Source organism: Sapajus apella, unplaced genomic scaffold, assembly GCF_009761245.1.
Source record: "Sapajus apella isolate SASKATOON/1434 unplaced genomic scaffold, GSC_monkey_1.0 scaffold105, whole genome shotgun sequence".
Classification (NCBI taxonomy): Eukaryota; Metazoa; Chordata; class Mammalia; order Primates; family Cebidae; genus Sapajus; species Sapajus apella.
In genome coordinates, this window is record NW_022437045.1 from 5,947,254 (window position 1) to 5,961,139 (window position 13,886).

The 13,886-nt window shown below is 44.6% G+C and overlaps 1 protein-coding gene across 1 annotated transcript in view; it reads right to left on the bottom strand.

Moving 5' to 3' along the window:
* Positions 1–13,156, bottom strand: part of AKAP12 (A-kinase anchoring protein 12) — a 115,147-nt gene extending 101,991 nt beyond the window's left edge. The window contains exon 1 of the mRNA XM_032258826.1: positions 12,807–13,156. Coding sequence (XP_032114717.1) covers positions 12,807–12,968 — 162 coding nt within the window. The 5' untranslated portion in view covers positions 12,969–13,156. The remainder of the gene's footprint in view (positions 1–12,806) is intronic.
* Positions 13,157–13,886: the final 730 nt, after the last annotated feature.

A 13,886-nucleotide genomic window follows, 5' to 3' on the forward strand; every position in this document is an offset into this window, starting at 1 on the left:
GCAGTGAGCTGGGATCACACCACTGCACTCCAGCCTGGGCAATAAAAGTGAAACTCCGTCTCAAAAAAAAAAATATTGATCTAAAACTGCCATCAAACTGAGTTCAACTAAACTTTAGTTCCTGAAGGTTTTACAAAGAAAATAAATCAGCTATAAAACCAATCAACTGGGTTTTTCCCCCATTATGGTCAACTATTTTCTATTTTTTGTTTAAATTTTATTCCACTGCTTTTGTCAGTGGAAGAAAAAGATTCTATGGTCAGGAAGAATTTAGTAAACTTTCGTGGTAGGATGTTCCACTGCTTTTCAATAATTTATTTCATATAAAACAGAGCAGAACAAAAACAAAAAATCCCATTTAAGTATTTAGGTTAACAATATAGGAATCAGGAACTCATGTCTAAATATTGGTTAAACATGTCATTTCTGGCCAGGCACAGTGCTCATACTTGTAATCCCAGCACTTTGGGAGGCCCAGGCAGGCGGATCACCTGAGGTCAAGAGTTCGAGACCAGTTTTGCCAACATGGTAAAACCCCGTCTCTACTAAAAATACAAAAAAATTAGCCAGGCATGGTGGCTTGCACCTGTAATCCCAACTAGTCCGGAGGCTGAGGCAAGAGAATCACTTGAACCCGGGAGGCAGAGGTTGCAGTGAGCCAAGATCATGCCACTGACCTTACTCTCCAGCCTGGGCGACAGAGCAAGATTTCGTATCTCTCTCTCTCTCTCTCTCTCTCACACACACACACACACACTCACACACACACTCACAAAGTCATTTGTGAAATATTTAAGAAAAATCATCACAGCAAAATTGGCTACTTCTTAGCAATCTCCTGTAGATTACAATCCTATTCCCCCTCCCAGTTGCAATGCATATCAATTGTTAAGTTCAAAGTAGATAGGCCATCTAAGGTTTCTATAGAATTCAATATATTACTGATGTTGAATAAGACTGTTTTGAGCTGGTGCAGTGGCTCATGCCTATAATTTTAACTTTAAGAGGCCCAGGTGGGAGGATCCTTTCAGCCCAAGAATTCAAGACTAGCCTGGGCAACACAGCAAGAGCTGTCTCTTGTTCTTAAGAGAAAAAAAAAAAAATTAAAAAAAAAAAGACTGTTTTACATATGTACCTAAATGAAAAACAATATCAAACAAAAGTTTATAAAGAGGCATTCTTTGAGCAATTTATTATAACCTTGTAAAAAATTATCACCAAGAACTAAAAACATAAAAAGGTTTCAAACTGTGAAATGCGTCAACGATCCTGTTTTATGTATCACAACAAAATATACTTTACAGAGTCAAGAAAACTATCTAGGAGGCAATGAAGCACATCTTTACTAAAGGTGGTCAATATCAGGGAGTGACAACAGAAATTCATCACTGTGGCAGGTAAAACCCAGGGCCTGTAATGGCTCAATTCAATAAGAAATCATAGGTTTGGGCACAAAGAAAAATAAATTGGGTTGGGTGAGGTGGCTCATGCCTGTAATCCCAGCACTTTGGGAGGCCGAGGCAAGGGAATCACGAGGTCAAGAGATTGAGACCAGACTGGCCAACATGGTGAAACCCTGTCTCTACTAAATATACAAAAATTAGCTGGGCGTGGTAGCACGTGCCTGTACTACTCAGGAGGCTGAGGCAGGAGAATCGCTTGAACCTGGGAGGAGGAAGTTGCAGTGAGCCTCGATTGTGCCACTGCACTCCAGCCTGGAGACAGAGTGAGACTCCATCTCAAAGTAAATAAATAAAAATAAATCATAAATTGTATTCTGAACAACAAACCAAAGAGCAGACACTGGAGATGGAAAAATTAAAAAGAGAAAATATCTTCTCTGGAGGGAAAGATATGCATTCCCCAAGCAACCTCATTTCTTTGCCTACAAATGGAAGGAATGCAGTCGATGGTCAGGCCCTTTCATTTTCATGTGAACCCAGCCATGCTGGGATAGAACAGTCACTGTCTATCATGTGATGCTATCACGATCTGCAAATGCTTATCCAGAGGGATCTCTTTTATCTTTTTTTCTCATCTTTTTTTTTTGCAGAGACAGGGGTCTTGCTATCTTGCCCAGGCTGCTGTCAAACTCCTAGACTCAAGTGATCTTCCCACCTTGGCCTCCCAAAGTATTGGGAATACCAGGTCCACCATGAGCCACCATGCTTGCCTCTAGTCCTCTCCTGTACTAACACTTTTGGTTCCATCTACTCTTCTCCATAGCCATTATTGGGTCTTTCAGTATTTATCATCTCTTCTCCTAAAAAACTTGACCTTCTGGCCTCGAGCAGTGGCTCATGCCTGTAATCCCAGCACTGTGGGAGGCTAAAGTGGGTGGATCACCTGAGGTCAGGATTTTCAGACCAGCCTGGCCTACACGGTAAAACTCCGCCTTTACTAAAAACACAAAAATTAGCCGGGCTTGGGGGCAGGCACCTGTAGTCCCAGCTACTTGGGAGGCTGAGGCACAAGAATCACTTGAACCCGGGAGGTGGGGGTTGCAGTGAGCTGAGATCGTGCCACTGCACTCAAGCCTCAGTGACAGAGCAAGACTCCATCTCAGAAAAAAAAAGAAACTTGACCTTCAGCTGTGCCTCCCTTGACCAATACCCCAAAAGCCTTGGTACCCCAAATGCTAGTGGTCTCTGCTCCGATGCAGACCACTATGAGAGAAATGTTTTGAGCTCATGGGAGCCCTTTGTCATTATCTAGAGAGTCTGCTGCAAAACTCTATTTATTTATTGAGACAGATTCTCACTCACTCTGTCACCCAGGCTGGAGTGCAGTGGAGCAATCTCGACTCAAGGCAACCTCTCCCAGGTTCAAGGGATTCTCCTGTCTCAGCCTCCCGAGTAGCTGGGATTATAGGTGCGTGCCACCACACCTGGCTAATTTTTATATTTTTAGTAAAGACAGGGTTTCTCCATGTTGGCCAGTCTAGTCTTGAACTCCTGACCTCAAGTGATCTGCTGGCCTCAACCTCCCAAAGTATTGGGATTACAGGCATGAGCCACCATACCTGGCCAAACCTCTGCTTTACTTTAAAGTCCTAAGTTGTTATCATGAAGTGATGTTCTCTGTTCTAAAGTTTCCCTTATTATAAATCTTTGACATGGTTTGTCACACACTAGTGGATAAATGAAACCAACATCACGGAGTAGATGTTCTTGTCAGACTACTGGAGAAACAGAGGAACTCCATCTTCCAGCTCCTGAAGTCTTGTTGTTTGTGACTTACCCCCATGCCAAGCTTCTACTCTGTGCCAAATCCCACTGCCTACTGATGTCTGAGATGTCACTACCACACTGTGAAAATGCTTGCCAACATAATCTCCCCAAAGTCGCCCTTTCCAGTCACACTTCCCACCACTTCACTGTGTGGATGTTATCTCTGCCTCACACAAGAGGGCCTCCCAGGAGTTCAGGGCCCACTCACCTGGTATCTCTTCAACTTTGCTGTGTTCACTGTCAAAAGCTGGCGGTGGCTTTCTGTAGTATCCTCAGCTCTTAACACTGATGGGCTGCAACTTATCATCCTCTTTCCATTGTTTCCTTAAGAACTACCAACTCCTGGCTGGGTGTAGTGGCTCATGCCTGTAATCCCAACACTTTGGGAGGCCGAGGCAGTCAGATTACAAGGTCAGGAGTTCGCGATCAGCCTGGCCAATATGATGAAACCCCGTCTCTACTAAAAATACAAAAATTAGCCGGGCACGGTGGCTCAAGCCTGTAATCCCAGCACTTTGGGAGGCCGAGGCGGGTGGATCACGAGGTCAAGAGATCGAGACCATCCTGGTCAACATGGTGAAACCCCGTCTCTACTAAAAATACAAAAAATTAGCTGGGCATGGTGGCACGTGCCTGTAATCCCAGCTACTCAGGAGGCTGAGGCAGAAGCATCACTTGAACCTGGGAGGCAGCGGTTGCCGTGAGCCAAGATCGCCCCACTGCACTCTAGCCTGGGCGACAGAGTGAGACTCTGTCTAAAAAAAAGAATTTAGATTTCTCCTTCTAGATAGAAAATAATATCTAGTGGAATAAAGATCTAAATATATGAAAAGGAGAACTTTAACTTTTTTAGAACTGAACTGGTTTCCCCAGCTCTTAGCACAGTTCCTGGAGTACAGAAGCTAGTAAAGAAATATTTCTGAAACGGCCAGGCCTAGGTAGCTCACAGCTGTAACCCAGCACTTTGGCAGGCCAAGGCAGGAGGATCACTTGAGCTCAGGAGTTCAAGACCAGCCTTGGCAACACAGTGAGATCTTGTCTCTATTATATTAAAAAATAAATAAAAGAAATTTAAAAAGAAATATTTACAAAGTCAAAATTGAATAGTAAATAAATGGCCAAGAAAGCCAGAACTCTATTTTTCACCAACTTGGTAGGTTTTAAGATTTCTTTACAGATTTTTGGACCAGTCAAATGCCATAAACTGAGCCCTTAGCTACTATCTACTTATCCAGCACAAGGGAAATTTTAAATTGATAAATAAGGTAAGAGGGTGTAAGAGGCAATGAGACGGAAGGGGAACACAGATGGAAGTCACAGCTTCAGGCTCAGTAAGGATAAGGGCATTTCACTGAGCACCTATTTACCCTGAATGACACCATCTATTTAGAAAAGCTTCCGTTAGCAGCCCACTTTTCAATATTGTCAAAGGAATGAAATTATGTAGAAGAAATATTTTCCTTTATTTTCTCCTCCAGATGTGTGAAGGAAAATGCCTACTCTTCCAACGTCTGAAACCTCACCTCTCACCCACACGAGTTCCAATCTCAGTGAAATCTGCGCATGCTATCACCCAGCATCACCTAGGCCTGAACTTCTCCCTGGTCCTTAATCAGCTCTTACGCCTACTCTTTCCCCTCCCTTAAGGTAATGGGGCCCACATCCCACACGTCAGAACACCTGATGAGCATTTCAGGACTACAGAATCCCAGCACAGTGGCAAGAGCTGGTAGTCTTAGTCACTTAGGAGGCTGAGGCCAAAGGATGGCCCGAGCCCAGGAGTTCGAGACTAGCCTGGGCAACAGGGTGAGATTCTGTCTCAAAAATTCACAGAATCCCAAACCAGAGATTGCCTGGGATTCTAATTCAATAAATCCAGGATGAGGTGTAGGGGTGTCTTTGAAAAGCTCCCTCGGTGATTCAATAACACCACAAGGTTTAGGAACAAGGAAAAATGTAGTCCCTTAACACCCCCAGTTTGCAGTGTTTGCAGATAACAAATAGATGGTCAGGCAATAAACTGTAGTAATTAATCTCCCCTTCTTACATTTTGGTTTATTTTATTTTGAAATCAAACATGAAACTGATGTTACCACAACTGGGATTAAGATTAGGCAGAGTGAAACTACAGGGTTTCCCCCATTTCAAAAAACATCACAAAGAAATCATAGGCAAGACAAAAAGCTTTAAACCTGAAATGAATACTTGTATTAAGAGGAGCCTAATGGTGTCCCAGATGGACTCTGGCTTCCCGTGCTTTGAACAGCTAAGTTTTTCTCGGAAAACGCGTGTATACCGTCCAGTTAACAGAGCCAGGCTGTTTGTCATGAGAACAGGAGAGGATCCCGGGAGAGTCTTCACCCTATTGTTTTCCCAGGAGGTGGATTCCTGCTGCTTCCAATCCCCGACCTCAACATTTCACGGATCATGAGCATAATTTTTGGCAACTAAATGATTTTCGACTGTTCCAAGAGAAGAAATTTTAAAAGTGATAGCTAAAGAAGTAGGTCATCCTCCAAGCAAATAAATTTAAAGACAGTTCACTAATTTGGAAAGAAAAAGGAGTAAAGAAGAGTAAGACTGCTCTTCCTCAGTTGTGTTTTTAGTCTTGAATTTGCTTTTCTCCAATTTGAGTAATTTCTGGGGGAAAAGTCTTTTCTTTTTTTTTTAAATACAGATAGGTTCTTGCTCTGTCACCCAGACTGTAGTACAGTAGCATGATCATAGCTCACTGCAACCTCATACTCCTGGGCGGAAGCAACCCTCCCACTTCAGCCTTCCAAGTACCTAGGACTACAGGTACACACCACCATGCCAGATAAATTTTTTATTTTTTGTAGAGATGGGGTCTTGCTATGTTGTCCAGGCCACTCATCAACTCTTGGCCTGAAGTGTCCGTTTCTTGACGGCCTCCCAAAGTGTCGGGATTACAAGTGTGAGCCTCTACACCTGGCCAGAAAAAAAAGTCTTTAAAAATTAACTGGGCCAGGTGTGGGGGCTCATGCCTGTAATCCCAGCACTTTGGGAGGCTGAGGTGGGAGGATCACTTGAGTCCAGGAGGTCCAGACCGGCCTGGGCAACACAGTGAGACCTTGTCTCTAAAACAAATAAACAAAAATAGCAGGGCATGGTGGTGTGCACCTGTAGTCCCAGCTACCTGGTGGTGTGTGCCTGTAGTCTCAGCTACTCAGGAGGCTGAGATAGGAAAATCACTTGAGCCCAGGAGGTCGAGGCTGCAGTAAGCCAAGATTGTAGTATCACATTCCAGCCTGGGCAATAGCATGAGAGCCTATCTCAAAAACAATAAGTAAATACAATTTAAATTAAATTAAAAATTAAAATTAATTAACAATATGCTGATTCAGAGCATCTAGAAAAAAGAAAAATAAAAAAAACTTTTTAAAATTAATTAACAATAAAACAAACCATAGCCTTTCACGTTCTGACAGCCAGGCCAGGGCATGATCAGATGGCAAGCACGTGGCAAAGAAACGTGATGAGGCACCCAACTTCACAGTTAAAAACACACCAAGGAAACTGAAGTGCCATTTTTTACCTAGCACATTGGCAAGTATGATGCCTATGAGGGCAAAGCATGAGTGCAGATCTCCACAGTGGGAGTGCAAAGTGGTAGAACATCTTTGGAAAATCGATTTAGGATGGGTTCTTTTTTTTTTTTTTTTTTTTTTTGAGATAGAGTCTCGCACTGTTGCCCAGGATGGAGGGCAGTGATACAATCTCTGCTTACTGCAACCTCTGCCTTCCAGGTTCAAGCAATTCTCCTGCCTGAGCCTCCTGGGCAGCTGGGATTATAGTCATCCACCACCACGCCGAGCTAATTTTTTGTATTTTTAGTAGAGACAGGGTTTCACCATGTTGGCCAGGCTGGTCTCCAACTCCTAACCTCGTGATTCGCCTGCCTCTGCCTCCCAAAGTTCTGGGATTGCAGGCATGAGCCACCACGCCCAGCTGGGTTAAATTTTTAAATGCATATAAATTTAAGCAATTTTCAATTCAGCAATTACACTTCAAGAATCTATCTTAGAGATACACATGTGTGCACACAAAGATATCTGAACTCAGATGCTGCCTGCATTGATTTATCATAGCAAAAGACTAGGACAAACTAAATATAAACCCAAGGCATTAGTTATATCATTACAGGTCTTCAACCCATAAAAGAAAAATTTATGCAGCCAAATTAATAAGAATGCAGGCAGTTATTGATGTCCTGATATCAAAAGACATCCAAAACCTAAAGTTGCAGAATCTACGTGTGATACGATCTTTTTCTTAAGAGAAAAATTCGGTGCCATTTTTATCTACTTTCATGTGTATGAAGTTTTTGAAAGAATATGTAAGAAGCCATCATATTGGCTTCAAACTGTCACTTGAATTTGTAAGTAATTTACCTTACTTACAAATTTCTCAATCATTAATATTTTTTAAAAAATTAAATGAACCTTGCTATGCAATGATTGTAAATAAAAATCATTTTAATAAGGGTAGACAAACCCTTGGATCTTATTGAGCATTTACAATTCAAGATATAGATGTCATAGCTATAGTTAGTTTCAAATAAGTGAACAATTATTCATGAGAAATAGGAAAGTATCCTTGAGTTTTATCACTAATTATTAATATCTCTACCCAAACCTTCTACTACATATATGAATGAGAAGGGTACAAAAGGATGATCACAAGTATGAAATTTTACTCTTACATTTTCTGATAGGATTCTAATTTGCAGGAAAATGGACCAAGATCTAAATAGACAAGTAAAAGAATTATAATTATAGATTTTTCAATAATTTATTGACAATAAGCATATATGTTTATTCAATATAATGTTTCTCTCTTCCCCCAGCTTTTTTCATATTTTTCCATTGTGTTTTAAAATGAAACTTATTTTAAATTGTAATATTTGTTAAGTTATGAGAGAACTGAGAATGTGGTTCAGGCCAGGCGTGGTGGCTCACGCCTATAATCCCAGCACTTTGGGAAGCTGGGGCAGGTGGATCACCTGAGGTCAGGAGTTTAAAACCAGCCTGGCCAACATGGTGAAACCCGTCTCTACTAAAAACACAAAAAATTAGCTGGGCGTGGTGGTGAGTGAATGTAATCCCAGCTACTCAGGAGGCTGAGGCAGGAGAATTGCTTGAACCAGGGAGGCAGAGGTTGCACTGAGCCAAGATTGCACCATTGCATTCAAGCCTGGGCAAAAGAGTGAAACTCCATCTCAAAAAAAAGAAAAAAAAAAGAATGCAGTTCAAGGAAATTTAGTTTTGTTTTTTTCAAGAGATAAATGTACTGGCTTAATTTTTCTTAGAATGCTTAGTGCTACAAATTCTAATTTCTAACTTCACGAATAACTCCTGCATATAGAATTATAGAGACCGGGATGAGTGCCATTTAGCTTGAGTTTTCCTGCCCTGCTGTTCTCTAAGCACTGAATATGTATTAAAACTAACCAAGACAGAGGAAAAGAAATAATTTCTTAGTATCTTTTAAAACAAAACATTTTATTTCCATTTTGCTATTTATCTTACAAGATCCAAACTAGAATAATCTTATAACATCAGCTTAAAGCTGTAAAGGCATAGAAATTAGTCGACCCAAACAGTATACATTTCAAGGCCTTTGCTTTGTAAAAGGAAGTATTTCAAGTGAAAATCTCCACTGATCTTATTCATCCACTAGCCTATAAGCTGTAATGGATTTAAGGGAAGCCCTGTGATTCCCACAGTCTATCGGTACCCTAAAGAATCATCCCCACATCTGCATCTCCAATTTTTGGTCTCCGTTCTCATCAGAAAGTAGCAGCTCTTATAATCTGGTAAAAATCCACAGGAGTACAGGTAGCCGCACACACAGAAACATGACTCTATTAGCAAACATGTAATTCTCGCCTTAAATCCCGGCCCATTTGTGTAACACTGGTGATGTGGTCACTTTGAGGCCATCTTCATTCTCCATTTCCATTGTGTAAACAAGTGGCAAATGGGAGGAAGCATATGACCTTGGGTTACGGGAGGAATTATGAAATGCAGCTGGCCACCTCAATTGTCTGTTTTAATGCATGAGGGTCAAACACATCCTTAAATTTACGAGTCTGACAATGGATTCTTCTATTTGAGTACATCTTTATGTTTTGGTGATTCATGGCTCTTGTAACCAAATGGAACCACAGCTTGTGGAGCTAACAAGAGCCCCCATCTCCCCACCTGCCAGAGACAATGGCCTCACCCTGTTGCAACAGACCATTGTTCAATGTCCAGCATTGAAATCATTGATCAGGCAATAAATATAGAAAGGCTAATTCATTATGATTGTCCAGACTTAGCCTGGAGCCTAGCTACAGAAATCAAAATTTGCCAGAGACGTGGAAGTCAGTTTGTCACTGGTCATCCCACCCTCTGTTGCCACTTGAATAAAATTACTCTTTCAAAAACAAATTTTTAAAAACAAATAGTTAAGGAATAATGTGAGGTGTGAGGCTTTACTTATCACCAGCATTCAGGTCATCTTAATATTCCTGAACCCTGCAGTGGTAAAACAGCCATGTCTCAAAATTAAACGCCTGCAGATAACTCATCAAGTCATTCCCTCCCAGCCCCACGTCTTACATATAAAGATTGTAAAAGATTTCCTGTCTATCTTTGGATCTAAGGGAAAAAAATAAAGATTACAAAAGATTGAATAGAAGATAAAGACTCCTTCCATTTTACAGAAATGCACCCCTAGTTTAAAACCAAGACTTCTGCTTTTGTGCGTCTAAATGTTAAGCTTGGGGAACCAAAAGCTGGTTTAACTCTCCATTTGACCTCATAGGAATGATAATTCAACCAGTGTACTGTCTTTTCAGATAACGGCACTTAGTGAGTAACTGGTAACTAAAAATTAGCGGGGTCGGGGGGGCATGAAAGTAAATGGAATTGCTAAGCAGATAGCATGCATGTGATATAAATGTCAGCTATTAGATAGAAAAATATCTGCTTACAACCTTTAATTAATGATCAGCATTCTATCCAAGGAGGGAAAATGATGTATTAGCCTAAACCTCCCCAATTGTCCATAGATACATCAAGAAAGTCGTAGACACATCAAGAAAGTTCAAAGTGTAATTCATAAGTAACTCCGTGTATGAAACGGTCTCATTTGAGTCATATGCACTTGATATATTTGTCTATTTGAGATAAAAGTCAATCTGAAATTGCAATGCTAATAGGCCACTCTATATCTAGAGAAACAGAATCTAAAGCCCCCAGACCTGAGGTTTTTGGTCAAACTATTCACTTGATCTATTAATAAGGGAACAGACTTGCCTTATCACCATCAGAATGAGTTTCATGTAATAATGAGATGATCAAGGGTTAAACTGTAGTAAAAGCAGATAGGCCAAGGTATTCCTCAACTTGATATTCTCCAATCAAAACCAAGGTGCCATAGCACCCTTTCCTCTTTCCACAAGTATTCCTGAGAGCCGACCCCGTGCCAGGCAGCACGCCATGCATTGGGGAGCACCATCAGGCATGTTCCCTGCCCCTGAGAAGCATTCGGAACAGCCAGGAGAACACTAAACCCACACATGTGAAAACTGCTGGGACGGGTCCTGCAGCCATGGAGCCTAGAGTGGGGGATGGGATTACTTGGAAGTCAGGAATTGGAGCTTAACAAGGAGAAGAGGGGAGGCAAGGGCCATGGTGCTGAGTCATTCTTAACTGGGGAGTCCTTTTGAAAAGACATTCGTGTTCAAAGCCTGAGTGATGCATTTGGTAGTTGAAATGAAAACTGCATACATTCCAAGGATACACATAAGTGTATTGATTTGTCTCCAAATTGATAACTGGGCAGTGTGCCAACAAGTTCAATGATATTCTGGATGTCATTTAAGTGATTTTTTAAAAGGAGGTTGTTTGGCTGCTTCAAGATGGTGGCAACTTGGAAAGAGGAAATGGATAAGGTTATGGAAGAAGGAAAAAGAGAGTGGAAGGAATATTTGTAAATAAACAAATTCAAGTTTGCTGAGATTCAATCTCATATTTCAGTGTGAACAGTTAGTAAGATCTGAAAGAGTAAAAAAGCCAGGGGAGAAAATGTCACCCAAATGCAAGTTTTTAGTAACTATACCTTAAAACTACTTTCATTACTAGACTCTAAACACTGGTTACAGAACCCCTTTGTCAGTTGCTGGCATCAAGACATATGTGCATACAGTAAGTATTAAAATGTGAATTGGATCTCAAAAGGATAGTACATTCCTCAGGCCAGGAGCTGAAGCATCTCTAAGAAAATCTATATAGCAGAGGCACAGTTAGTACCCAATATCTAGGGACCATGGGTTTTACGGGTAGTTATGAATCAAAGACTGGAAGTAAAAGCTATATTATTAAGAGCAGTCTCTCAGCCCAAACTAGACTAGGACAGCTAAGGAGGTCAAGGCAATTAGGTCACAGTTGTAGATTCATTTTTTTTTTTCATATTGTAAACATCTACACCTCCTGAGATAACTCACCTACTCTATCCTCAAATTTGACACATGGCAAATGTAACTATTAAGCCTGGTTATCAACATCTTTCTGCAAGAGTTATCACAAAACCAGTGGAGTGAAGCCTTGCTAAGGAACACACGCCCTGGAAAATAGATCTAAAACACCACGACCAGAACAAGCCACAGTCTTGGCAGCTGTCCGGGCCCGGAAGAAATATTCCAGCCTTAAGAACTGAAGAGGGTAAAATGCAGTATTTCAGCACTGCATCCAAGGAAGAGTACCGGGAACGCTCGCTGCCACTCTGACCGCATCCTTTGAGAACTTCTAGCCACTCCAGTGTGTTTGGCCAACTGAGCCCGCAGGCAAAGCGCTGCGCGAAGGCGAGGGCGCTGGCTGGTTGGTGAAACCTGTCATTCCTTCTGGAAACGCAGCGCCTGCCCAGGTTTTCCCTGGCTCCGAGCGAGCTATACCGCAGGCTTTCTCTGCCTCAGGAAGGCGGTGTCTGCTCGGGCCGCTGCCGCAGGACTGGGTACCAGACCCGCTCGCTCGCTCCAGTACCGCTGGCATCCACGGCGGTACACGGCGGGGAACCCGAGGGTGGGCCGCCCGGCGGGCTCCACTACTCGCCCTGGTCTCACAGCTGACTTTCCGTATCTCGGAGCTCCGGATGCCGGCCGGGGGTACATTCTCCACGGATCCCACTCCACTCCCACCCCATCCTCCCAGCTTCTCCCCACGCCCCCCACGCAGCTCATCCTCCTTGGGCTGGATCGCTCCCACCGGAAGAGTGCGGAGAAAGGCTCAGCCGCGGTGGGCAGGGCGCGGGTTTTATGACTGCGGATGGCGCAGTCGCCTCCCCTGGAGACCCGCGACAAAGATGCAAGTCCCCAGCCACGCTCGCCGCTGCTCTGGCCCCGCCCCAGCGCAAAAGACCCTGAAAAGCCTCCAAAGAGGGGTTCACGCTTCTGAGTTTGCAGATGGGCTGGAGGGCCGGGAAGTTCTCTCTGGCGGAAATCGGAGGGTTCCCCACCCCCACCCCAAGGACCCGCGCCTCCCCGACGCAGGTGGCCCGGCGCGCCCGTACCTTGGTGGCGGGATCCGCGGCAGCGATGGCGGAGTCCCCGGTGGTGTCTGGCGCCGCCTCGGCCGAGGGGCCACCGCCGCTGGTCTCGGGCTCGGCCGGCGTGGAGCTCCCCTCGGGCGGCTGCTCCGGGCTGCGCTGCTCGGTGGAGCTCCCGGCGCCCATGGCTCCTCCGCACTTCTCCCGCGCCCAGCCGCCGGGTTACGCCTTCCCCAAGCCGCAGGGACGCGGGCAAGAGCCAAAAGACGAGCGCCCGCGAGGTCCCAAGAGCGCCTTCCTTCGCCACCAGCCTCCTGCGAACGCGCCCAGCCTGCGAATGAAGGAGACGCGCTCGCCGCAAACTCCTTAAAAGAAAAGGGTGGGGGGGGGAAAGGCCACCTCTTAGCCTCCGCCCCCTCCCCCTGGTTTTTCCCTCGCTTCATCACATGAGCACAGCCCCAGACACGCCTTGCAGCAGCATCTGCCCCTAGGCTGCCGGGACCAGAGGCGCAGCGACGCGCCAGCCCAGGTCCAGGCAGCAGCCCACCCGCCCTCCGGCACCTCCCGTTTCAGGGGGACGACCCAGGGCCCCAGAAGGCAGGAGAGCAGGGGAGCAAGAAGCCTGCCGGGGACACTGGACTCACTGGGGTTTATTAAATGATGGATCACCCAAGGCAGGAGGTTCTGCTGCAGCCGACTTTCAGCTCGCCCAGGAGCGAGCCCGAGTCCTCACTTGCTTTCCTGCAGATTGTGTTTAACTCCAAACATTTGTTCCAGCCTCCTCCCCATTAGCAGGAGAAAGCCAAGCGCTCCCTGGCTCCTCCTGAGTCCGACCATATTTGGGCACCTCACGTGGCAAGAGCTGGGAACCGAGAGGTTAACGCAGTCAGACCACGGATGAGGTGGGCCACGCGGCCCCACGCTCTCCTATCCTCCGGAACAAGTGATGTCAGGCGATGCCATCAGCAGTACTGGCCGCCCCCCTTCCCCCGGGGAACCGGGGAAATGAGGCTGTTACCGGAAATGTGCCTGTCCTGCTTTGAGGGCCTGTGCTGGAGGTTACCCATCCAGGCCGCCTCTGCCCCGCGCGATGCTGAGACATGA